Here is a 12611-nt window from a genome sequence, read left to right as displayed (position 1 = left end):
TTTATTTCATGGCAATAAGAAATAGGAATGAAAAAAAAAGAAATAGGAATGCAAACTGGAATCTGAAGACACGTAGCATACATTATGATTTTTATCCTTGCCTTATTTTTCCCAAAATTCTTTTTTTATATGTATATAAAAGTCATAATGTTTTAATAATAAATTGTTTAATCTTTATCTTGATTTGACCATAGTTCATCAGATATTGTTTTAAAAAGAAGCCTGGCAATATAAACTGACCAATTTGCATGAAAGTAATGATAATAGCATTTATTAAGAGTCTTATAATTAGAAAACTTATTAATCTTTATGAAAAATATCATTCACCAAATTGTCAGCATGTCTTTTATAATCATTTTATTAAAGAGCTGCTTTGAGTGAATTTTTTAAATGGAATTATTTCCATTTGCTTCTGAACTATTTTATTAAATAATAATTTACTTGCTAAAAATAATCTGAAATTATTTATTTTTAAAGTTAGAGCCATTTTTTATTTTAAATTTCTATCCATATTTTATACATTACAAAATACGGTAATCTTTATTTCTGCCCTCTAATTAGAAGTTATTTGTGAACATATACCCTATTTCAGTGCTGAGTATATATGTACACACATAAACATTGGATTCTAACAATATATACATGACTGTCTAAGATCATGTTAAGAGCGTAATGTGGCATTTTATGTCTAAATTTAATATGCTAGAAGAATTGAAATTACAAAATAATATAATTTAGAATCAAATGCATTACCTCTTTTAAATACCCGCTTTGTAATACCTTCTTTTATTATGTACATTCTATAAAGTTGCTAATATAAATATATGCATTAAATATGGGCTGAGGTTTTAAGGTAAGCATAGCTGCTATTAACCATAGAATAACTAAATGGTCTTTAGGCGTGTTGACTATATTCTTTATGGGGACTGATTTTGGGGAAAAGCACATACATATGCGAAGAGACTAGATTTTATTTATTCCCACCACAAAAAAGAAATGATAATTTTGTGACATGATAGAAGTGTTGATTAATGCTGTGATGGTAATCATATTGCAATATATGAATGATCAAATCAACACATTGTACACCTTAAGCTTACACAATGTTACATATCAATTATATCTCAATTTTTGAAAAAGGGATATAGTCAATATCCTAAAGACTACTTAGTTATACTGTAGTTACAGTATAATGATTATAGTTATATAGTATGTAATATTGTTTATAGTAGATATATAGATGCAGAGTTCTGCATATATTTGGTCTTATATGTTATTTCACAACTCTAATGTCCTCTCTCTTTTTAAAATATAGTAATATTTTTATGATGTCCTTTGAATTGATAGCTACACATCTAAATGTAGTTCACACAGTTATTCATAATATTTACATATTTAACAGAACAAGACACTAAGTTGGCAGACTTGAAGCTGAAGAAACTCCTGGACACTCAGCCACAGGTGGCAAATTCACTTTCCAGCACTACTCAGAAAGCTGTTAATGAAAGTTCAGAGCAAGACATTAAGGTAAATCTTACTTAAAATATTTGACTTGGTATCTGTGTCTTCGAATTTTCACTGGTACTTTATAATCCTAAAGTCAGTTTCTTACCAAATTCTTCACATTAAGATTAAGGTATAAGAATTTTTGTTAAATACCTAATAAATTGAATGTCAGTATGATAATCAGTATGCATATACTGTTTTTCAGAGAAACTACTACTTTAAGTTGATATGTTAAGTAAAAGTAAAAGCTATTCTTGACTTCCTTATGCGTCTGTATTTTGCTAATGAGAATGGTGTTGAGAGAATTCTAGCCTGTTCTGCCATCTGCAGCCTCTGACCTGTTAAGATGAGTTAGTATCTGAAGATGGCGTGTGGTTGAGTATAAATCTTGAAGATATGCATATGCTTTGTGCCCATATAAATCTTACCTTGTGTAAGGTTTTAGCCAGAATGACACGTTGTAAGATGATGATAATGACGATGATTTGTAGTATTTATATTATCCCCTCTCAAGCTGTCCCCCCTTTTCCTTGCCACTGTATCATTAATATTTCTCTAGCTTTAGGGCACTTCTAGTCTTGTATAACTTTTCACCCACCTGCGAACTGTGGGGACTGCCCTGCTGACTGAAAGGATTTCCTTTCCCTGACACAGAGATGCTTTGAAGTCCCAAAACAATGACTTTCATTGCTTTTCCCTTATACTGTCGGTTTCTATAAATTGGTGATGAAAGTGTGTGGCAGCACCAGAGGACTTTTGGTCTCTATCTTTGAACAAAAGGAAGCCTGGATCAGGTCTGATTTTTTGCGTTCAATTTAGCTTTCTGCACTGGATTTAATGCAGAATGAAGCTGGCCTAAGAATAATACAATGGATTGAAAAGGCTAACTGAATTAGTGGGTTTAGAGGAATACATTTGTAAAGTGGCAGAAGTCCCTAGTCATAAAAAGGTTTCTTAAGATGGGATTTGCTAGCTAATCACACTGATATTTTAGCATGTTGCCAGGCCTCAGAAAATTTAGCTGTGTTTGTTTATTTTGGTAAAGACTTGAGTTTTATACTATTGGGCAGTTGTTATGATACAACAGTAGAACACACACTTTTCTTAGACAAATAAAAGCCATAATTGTTTCTATCCTAGCTACATAGGTAGTGTATTATAAACATGATACTAATGGTAAATATATAACTTTAAAAAATGAAACATATTTTCATTCTTAAGGTTTAATTATCTAAATAGATGCAGTTAGTTTTGCTTTCCAAAAAGCCCTTAAATGTAGTTATTTTCAAACCTATTCCAACAAAAGGTGTGCTTTAAACAGCTTGTCTTTGTATGGATCTTTTTAGTTAAGATTTTTTTAAATGATGCTTATAAAGAACATATAGTCCATCTGTTCCCTTGAAGCTTTCAGCATTGATTTGGGGTTTTATTTTTTTTTTAATAAAATGCAGTTTACACGTTTATAAATGAGGCATTTTGTGTTTGTGGAAAAGGATAAACTGTTACCTTCCCTTGAGGATTCTGTATCCCAGGCCTCCTTGAGGCTAGAGAATAGGCCATTGGAGGACTCCCTCATTACTGATTGTCTCAATGCAGAGGAAGGGCAAAGTCTTGGTAGCTTTTGATAACCAGTTTCAGCATTCAGCAGGCTTAGCTATTAGTCATGCATCTTAGCCTTTCCCTATTTACTTTCAAAACACTTAATAAAAATAATAAAAGATTAGGTATAAAATGAAATATTTGTTTGGTACACAGCACCTCGGTATCTGCAGCTTCCACACACTGCAGTGGTTCAGTCTTCTGGGATATTTCTTGTTGATAGAACCATTTGAATTCGTTACCAGTATTAACATAGGAAGCTCTGGAAAAGATAATTGTAGTTTCCTTAGCTGTAAAGGGCTTACTTACAAATCTGGCTTTGGAAAGTTATAGCTGATGAAATGCAGTTCAGTGGGGTAGTATTATAATCCTACCTTTTAGCCTTCATCCAGCATTAGTGGTTTATCTCAATGGGCATAAAATTAGAAACTAGTTCTTCTTGTCATACAAGTCTGTGGGACTGTACAAACCAATGGGGCAGAATAGTGAGGCTGTGGGGTGGGTGTGGGTAGACAGAGGCAATGTGGCATTTAAATGATACATATCATCAGGAGAAGACAGGGAGGTTTACAGTATCTAATGAATCAAAGTTATCAAGAATGATTCTCTATTTAAACCCCGTCTCCCAAAGGTTTTGGCTACAGGCAACAGACCTTACAGTTGAGCTATTTAGAACTCTTTACAATCCTTTTTTCTTTCAATATATTTCTAAATTGACATTATCTTAAATCAGTAAAAGTTGTTTACTAATGTGTAATCTCACATTTATAAGATCAGGACTCTCTTAACACATTTGTTTTACTTTTAGAATGGCACAGAGGATCTCAGGACTGAGCGATTACAAAAAGCAACAGAACGGTTTAGAAATCCTGTTGTGTTCAGCAAGGATGCTACAGTCAGAAAGACTCAACTTCAGTCTTTCAGTCAATATGTTGAGAATAGACCAGGTAAGAACACTTTTTTAGATGTCTTCCCATCTTACAATTTAACAGTATTTAGCTGTGTGTGTGTGTGTGTGTGTGTGTGTGTGTATGCCGATAATGTAAATCCACATTTTAATACACAACTATCAAGCTTTATAATAATTTTACATGTCTTTCCCTTTTTTTTAAGAGATGAAAAGGCAGAGATCAATACAGGAAGATACAAAGAAAGGAAATGAGGAGAAGGCAGCGATAACTGAAACTCAGAGGAAGCCATCAGAAGATGAAGTGCTTAATGTATATTAATTTTTTGTGTGGTTTCATGATTGCTGATAATTCCAAACTGTATGTGGAAATAGTGCCTTTATTTGTTAAAATGAGATGTTAGGTTTTTTAAGATGTCAATCTCCAGTGCATTCAAAGCAGAGTGAGAGGGGTGCACTGTTGAATTAGTCTGCAGTGTGGTGATAATTGTCAGATAAAAAAAAATGAATTTTTCAGAGTTCCACAGCCCCAGCTTCCTTGAGACATTTCCATCAGGGCACTTCCCATAAAGAGATTCCAGTATTGATCTACCAGGAGGATTTTAATTATTACAATAGCAGATACCGCAGAGCTGCAGTTAGAGGGAAAAGTCACATGAGACCTGCTAGAATTTCTCAGCCAACCCATTTTGTTGGCTTGGGTTAATGGGTGTTCAACCTTTCCATTATCCAGATCAGCCGTGAATTACTAGCTGAATGATGTTTGCATTAATATAATATATATGGTAATTTCTTCACTTAATTAACGGGGAGGTTCAGCTCAGTAGGGGTATGGGCTGATCATGTGTAAAATTGATTTGTGAGGGAAATATTTGATAGACCGCAGGGAGAAAGCTGCTTTTGATGGACAGCTGTGGGACAGAAGCAGGAAGAACAAGTTTTAACTTGAATTTTTGTCTCGAAGCATTGCTCTCTTTAATGGTGCTACTTTTTAAAATTATTATTATCTCCAGTTTGTGTAAATATTTTCATTGTTTTTACTGTTGAAATTGTTTTTGTTGGATTTTAAAACCCTTGCAAATGTACTGAGAGTTACAAACTATTTTAGAGCTCTAAAAACTTCTCATTTTTAGATTCTCATCCTAAAGTTATTTCACTAAAAGAATGTCTTAATACATAGAAGAGGTACCTCGTATATCCTGAGGAAATATTTAGTATAATTTATAAGTTACAGAATATTTGAGTATACTGTATACTCCCACTAAGTAAATCTGGCTATAAACTTAATGACTGTTTTTAACTGAACTGGTAAGTAGAAGCAGTGAAGTTTATGTATTACTTATCCCTTCTGTTTTCTAATATCTTACTGTGTTTGTTTTTTCCCTCTGGATGGGATTGAGAAAAGAAAAGTCCGTTTTGAAAATGCTCTGGTCTCTGGCAGATAGATGCAAAAAGCATCCACTGAATTTTAAAGTTACCATTAGCATTTATTCTGTTCTTATAATTTTTGCTTTATTTCATATTGAGGTGAGAGAATATCTACTTTGTATGAATCTTTAAAAAATACAGTGACTTATTTGATCAGTCTATCCTGAGACATGATTTATCAGTTTCATGATTTTTTAAAAATATTTCAGTTTTCAGTTTGTCAACTACCATAATCAGTTTAACAATAAGCTTGTTTAAATTGAGTTCATATTTACTAGTTCCAAAGATAAATAAGTTGTTCATGTGGTTAGACAGGTTTGTTGATTATGAGACTTCCAAAATATCCTCATAATAACATAATTCCTGATTTAGTTTCTTGTTTAAGGAGTAAGGAAAGATAATTCCTCATGGCTTCTTAGAGATTAATATGCTCCTAGGTAGGGAAGGGATTTGACAGAGGAAGGTTGCTCACATTTATTTCTCTGAATTAATGTTATAAATGCTGATAGTAGTAGCGGCAGTGGTGAGAGTAATCACTTAGGCAGTTCTTTAGTGTTTGTCAACTACTTAGGAACCTTACGCCTAGAAATGTCATAAGATAAACATTCCCAAGGGAGCTGTGATTCATCAGTTTGGTACTATACCACAAATAACCCTGCCCCTAATGATTTAAATTTGTAATATGAAAATAAAAATTAAGGTTTACTGGTACCTTATAATAGAACTGCTACTTCAAATAGAACTTCTAAGGATAATGTTTTTTTTTAACGTGCATGGTTATAAAAAGTGAAATTTCGGAATAAAATCCAAATTTGGTTACATGGAAGATTAACCAAATCAGTGTACTGGTAGCATTAGATCCAGAGTAGCATGGTTTGAAACCACCTGTCAAGTTAGAATTCGCAGCTACAATAATTAGTAATACATCAACACAGTGACATGTTAAAGTACAGAAGCCAGCTGGAGGGGAAACTGAAGATATTAGAAACTTCTCTTTCATCATTTTAAAAAATATTTTTAAAAGTATAGTCACTGTGAAAAGAAATGTATCTTTTTAATTTTATATTTCTATAAGAACAAATCTGATCTTTTTCCAGATAAATTCTTTAAGAATCAATTCCTTAGCTAAACGCCATTTTTATATATTATACTTTTGAATTAAGGATGTCATAATTGTTTGTTTTGACAGCCACTAAGGGGAAAATTATCTATCTTTGTCCATGCTTAATAACTGACTCTGAGAAATTTTTCTTACTTAGTGTTTACTTTTTAAATCTGGGTGTTAAATTATAAATATAATACTAAACAGCTGAGGTTTTCTCTATTTACAAAAGTTTTGCTATATATAATACATATGAAAATGTTTTGAATCACAGGGCATTGATTTTTGGTACTAAGGGTGATAACTAAAGGCGTATTTGGTTCTCTAGGTAAGTGCTTTACTAAGTGTTTGTAGAAAGGAAAAAATGCAACTTACAAGTGATTTTTTTTTTCCTTCCTGTTTGTTCTCGTTAACAGAAAGGGTTCAAAGACACCAGTCAGTATGTTGTAGGAGAATTGGCAGCACTAGAGAATGAGCAAAAGCAAATTGACACCCGTGCCGCGCTGGTGGAGAAGCGCCTTCGCTATCTCATGGACACAGGTACGGTGCCCAATTACACTGTAAACAGTTTTGGCAAATTGAGCGTTCACAAACTCTTATAGAGTTTTGGAAGTGTGAATCTTTGAAGCCTGAATGTTCAGCAGAACTGCCTTGAAAATAAAAAGGCTGCGATTTGCAGCCACCTCTCTGGGCCCTGGTGATAAGAGTGCCTTCATGGGAAGTGATAACTCGCCCTGATACCGTGTGAGCCAGCACTATTGAACAGTGTGCTCATCCATGCAGAGTTGGAATACACATCTGTGCCTCATTGATATGCCACTGCTTAAAAAAAAAGTAAGATCTTCACTGTTCTACTGATTCATTGGGAAAAAAAAAGATTTGGCCAGCTACAGCCATGTACTGCATGAAACAGAGCACTATGCATAGGGGACGGCTCCATGGACTAGATCACTGAAATTTGAGAATACTATCTGGTTACTGATGCTCCGCAGTTTTTTTTTTTTTCAAGAGAACAGCTTTTTAAAAGTCTGTAATACTTTGTGTCACAGTTGCATTTGAAAGGATTAAGGTATATAGGAAGGTTTGTAAAAATGGTTTGGAGCAGCAAGTTAGCTCCTAACCAGAGGGTAGGTTGGCATTTAATGCTGATTGCCAATGGTGATTGAATAGATCTAAGTGTGCAGTAAGCTTCTGGGGCTGGGGGCAGCGGGGAGGGAGGACTGTATATGTATTTTTAAGAAGTACGTATGCGTATGTTTCTTTAAAATGCTGCTCCTACAAAGGGGTAAAAATGGGAAATAAATTGAAATCATTCATACCAAATTAAAAGTAAACTATGTTAAGTTAAAAAATGTCAAAATCTAAGTAGAAAATCTATTCCTCTAATTAATAGCTTTAATTTTATGTTAAATAGATTAGTAAATTACTAGTGGATTAGGATTGGAAAGCTTTCTTGAACTATTTCTTCTTTATCTGCCAAAGATGTATTTACAATTAAAGAATTCCTTCAGAAATAAGCATTTATGTGGGACATTTGAAAATTGCCTACATTTGTGAAATTAGAACACACTAGACTATGAAGAGACCTTTGGTTTTGTATGACCAGATTGGTTTCAAACTGTGTTCTGTGGAGACTTTAGATTTTCATGAAAATCTTGAAAGAGCCTTGTATCACAAGACAAAAGACTAGAAATTCTGTTTCCTTTCCTTCTTCCATGCTTGGAACCTGATTTATTGAGGGTTCTAACCAGAACAGACTCATGTTCTCCTTCCCATCCCACATATCACCAGTGAAGCTTTGTAGTGGCCCTCGTCCCAACTATAAATCATTTATTATCTGAAACAAGTCATGGACTACAGACCAACTCTAGAATGTCTTCAGGGTTTTATATTCCATGCTACACAGGACAGAATTTGGTCTAGACTGAATCTGCTAGACTTGATTCCCCAGCTTGATAAGCTACAAGAATTCTCCTGGATTGTACCAAACCTCCTCCAGCTCAAATAATGGTCACCAAGATTTGCCTAAAGCCTAGTTAGCATCCGAATTAAAAGGTAAGGTGTTAGAAAGGGAAAGCATATATTTATCCTTTTCGTTTTGGAGGTTCCAGTGCTTCCAACTTTTCATTTATTATAGAAGTTAGCACCTTTCTCTGATACGTTAGAGTTTTCATTTACTTTCTGAATCTCAGCCTTAGAATTAAGCAGAGCAGATAATAATCATATACTTTACATGATAAAACTGAGGCTCTGATGGGGAAATGGCTCATATAAGATGGCTTAATTACTAATGGCTGAGTTAGGGCCTAACCCATTTTTAGGTTTTCTAGTTCTTGAGACAGTTCTCTTCTTCTCTCTTTTTTTTAATAGCAAAAAAAAAAAAAATACTTTATTGGCTATTTCAGTTTTTATATACTTGTGGATGCTGACTATATATACAGTTTTTAATTTTATTGATTTGAAATTCACATATAAAATTAACCATTTTAAAATGTACAGTTCTGTAGCATCTAGTACATTCACAGTGTTGTGCAGTCACCACCACTATTTCCAGAGTTTTTCATCACCCTAAACAGAAACTGTGCTTATTAATTCCTCACTTCCTCCTCTCAGTCCCCTGGGACTCACTAATCAACTTTCTGTTTCTCTGAATTAGTTTTATTCTAGATATTTCATATAAGTGAAATCAAACTATAGTTATCCTTTTGTGTCTGACTTCTTTCAGTTACTGTAATATTTTCAGGATTCAACTGTGTTGTAATATACCACTACTTTATTCCTTGTTGTGAAAGTGAAAGTCATTCAGTTGTGTCCGATTCTTTGCAATCCCATGGATTATACAGTTCATGGAATTCTGCAGGTCAGAATACTGGAGTGGGTAGCCTTTCCCTTCTTCAGGGGATCTTCCCGACCCAGGAATCGAACCAGGGTCTCTTGCATTACAGGCAATTCTTTACCAGCTGAGCTATCAGAGAAGCCCTGTTCCTTGTTGTGGTTAAGTAATATTCCATTGTATATATACGCCATATTTTGTATATTCATTCATCCATTGGTGGACGTTTGGGTTGTTTCCACCTCTGGCTACCATGAGCATGTTCTCAAATCATCTCTTTGAATCTCTTCAGTTTGGGGGGTTATGTACCTAGAATTGGAATTACTGAGTTATATGGTAATTCTCTATTTTTTATTAAGAAACTGTACTCAATTTTAAAAGGGCTGTAAAGTTTATTTAGAAGTTGATTTGTGGAACTAGGATACATTTTCCAAAACAAGCACTGTTATAAGCATCTGCAGGCCAGAAAAACCCACACAAACCTATAATTTAAAATATAACTATAATAATAATAGTTATTATTAGTTATTATGAGTCCTAGGTTCCTAAAGCTTGAGCAGCTCTGGGTTTTAAGCACCAACCCCTTTAACACTGAAGCTCTTGCATCTTGAGGAGGAGGGTGGGGACTGGTTGGTGGCCCAGACTTCTGTGCATTTTTCCTGACTTGCTGGAAGAAAGTAGCAAAGGATTATAAGAGAGATCCTCAGTCAGTACTTCAACAAAAGGGGTAGATAGCAGGGATGAGAATGGCCATGACATGGGAAGGGCTGGAAAGATCCCAACATTCGTTTAGGAGAAAGGCATCAGTATTAGAGTCAACTCAGCTATGGGGATTGATGCGACTAGTTCCTTCTGAAATTGAGTAATCCTAAATCAGTGATAGCCTGAATATTAAATAACAATAGTATGTGAGAGAGAGAGTGTGTGAGACTCTGTGTGTGTGTGTGTGTGTGTGTGTTTGTGTGTGTGTGTGTGCGTGTGTGTATTTCTGCCATCCTGTCTTAGGGTCTATAAAACCCTCATGAAAATGCTAGAGAATTTTTTTCCATAAGCAGTGTTTTGTGGGTTTTGTTTTTATTTTTATTTTGTAATTGTTGCAGAGGAGGAATTTTTAAATTTCTAGCACTTAAAGTTTAAACAGTTAGTTCCTCAGGAACAGTAAAGCTTATTAGAAACATACATGTGTTCTAAGCTGATGTTTTGTGTGTAAATATAAGGCTAATGAATCTGAACCAGCAATATTGTTAGCTTTGCAAAAATGGAATGGGAATGTTGATGAACCCTTTTACTGAAACGCTTCAGATAGTGTTACTCTAATGAATGGTTTTTCTTTCCCATTCCTAATCTGTTTTCATGTGATGGTTATCAAACTTTCTTACTGTAGGACAGTAGTGTTTTAAACCAATAATTTGAGGGTATTAAACGACAATATTTTATTTATATTTTGAGTGTAAAAATTAAATATCCTGAGGGGGAAATTGCAATAAAATTGTGTCTTCTGGCTTTCTAACCTTTTAAACACTGAAAAGTGATCATGATTACCTCCCTAAGTCCCTTGGCCACAAATACGGACTCTGTAGCTTTTTGTAGACTAACCACTACAAAAATCTAGCAACTGACCATTTAAAAATATTAAATATATACTCAGGGGAAAAAGAATGAAAAGAGATACCTTTTCTCTACATTCCTCAGAATGTTTCTTTACCTCAGCCTTTAAGAAATCAAATGTTGTAAATATTAAAGCTGCTTTAAAGCAGGAAATTGGGCCCACAAAAAACATAAAAATGAAATTTTTGACTTGTTACTAGGAACCCTTCTCAGTGAGTCTTCAGAATTACTCATTATCTTTACCTAAAGATAGCAATCATAGCCAGTATTTATTACATGTTTCTTATATATAAGTCTGGCTTTATGGAAAATGCTTGATGTATGTAACTTTAAGGACAAGGAGATAATGTGACACACATTATCTCCTTGTCTCTCACAATGGCCGTATGGGATAGGTTCCATTTAATAACTGGGACTACAAATAATCACACTGCAATAATCAAAAACTGAGGCTCAGAGAAGGAAGTAACTTGCCTTCAAATTGTGGTGCCAGGAGTCAAACCCAATCTGAGGACTCGGGAGCCGAACTTCCAGATACCACATGACACATGACATGGTCTCTGCTTATCTCTCATCTTAGAAGTTAACTTCCAATTTTCCTGGAGTCTTATTACTAATTCTCTGTACCCTTTTATCACCATTTCCTGATTTATAATTAGCAATTCAGAAGAAACAGATCAATATTCATTTAGCTTGTGAAAAAAGTCACTTAACGAACTCTTTTGGCCCATTAGAGACCCAGCACACTCATATACCTCTTAAAATTATTTATCTTCCCTGGTCATCACCATGTAATGTACATGAAAACTAGGCTGCAAAACATCCTCATTTGGAATAACCAAACAGATGAAAACAAGCTTCCCTTCAAAAGGAACATCTAGCTCTTTGCTAATCTTTAGAAGGTTCTATACTTGAGCATATTTATAGCCTTCAGAGAGTATTTTTCAATCAGGCATCATCTGCTAATGAATACCTGAGGATGGTGTTCTGAGGTGTGTTAAAAGTAAAACTAAGACTTTAAGTGACTGACTTCTAAAATATTATAGTTATTTTTATATTAGCAGCTTACAATCTCTGACACTGGATATGTATGTACATTTCATATATTAAAGCCTCTTAGTTTTACTGTTAAAAATGTGATCTAGATCTGTTTCAAATGAAATGTAATCTCAGCTATCTTTTTTTAAAAAAGGAATAGTTTATCGGCACCTTATAGAAAATTAGTGCTTCAGTGGCATGAATACTGGTTCAATGTCACGTCTCTTGGTTCAATTCAGTTCAGTTCAGCCGCTCAGTTGTGTCCGACTCTTTGCGATCCCATGAATCGTAGCACGCCAGGCCTCCCTGTCCATCGCCAACTCCCAGAGCTTACTCAGACTCATGCCCATCGAGTTGGTGATGCCATCCAGCCATCTCATCCTCTCTTGTCCCCTTCTCCTCCTGTACCCAATCCCTCCTAGCATCAGGGTCTTTTCCAATGAGTCAGCTATTCGCATGAGGTGGCCAAAGTACTGGAGTTTCAGCTTCAGCATCAGTCCTTCCAATGAACACCCAGGGCTGATCTCCTTTAGGATGGACTGGTTGGATCTCCTTGCAGTCCAAGGGACTCTCAAAAATCTTCTCCAACG

General features: G+C 34.7%; 1 protein-coding gene across 4 annotated transcripts in view; it reads left to right on the top strand.

Annotated features, from left to right (window-relative positions):
• The window catches only part of EHBP1 (EH domain binding protein 1), a 339975-nt gene that overhangs the window by 290841 nt on the left and 36523 nt on the right, over positions 1 to 12611 (top strand). For all 4 annotated transcript variants that reach the window (XM_061155211.1, XM_061155209.1, XM_061155210.1 and 1 more), the window contains 4 exons: positions 1403 to 1527; positions 3914 to 4052; positions 4219 to 4325; positions 6959 to 7082. In XM_061155211.1, coding sequence (XP_061011194.1) covers positions 1403 to 1527; positions 3914 to 4052; positions 4219 to 4325; positions 6959 to 7082 — 495 coding nt within the window. The remainder of the gene's footprint in view (positions 1 to 1402; positions 1528 to 3913; positions 4053 to 4218; positions 4326 to 6958; positions 7083 to 12611) is intronic.

Source organism: Dama dama, chromosome 11 (assembly GCF_033118175.1).
Source record: "Dama dama isolate Ldn47 chromosome 11, ASM3311817v1, whole genome shotgun sequence".
Taxonomy (NCBI): Eukaryota; Metazoa; Chordata; class Mammalia; order Artiodactyla; family Cervidae; genus Dama; species Dama dama.
Note: the sequence above shows the minus strand (reverse complement) of the source record. Positions and strands in the feature narration are given on the sequence as shown.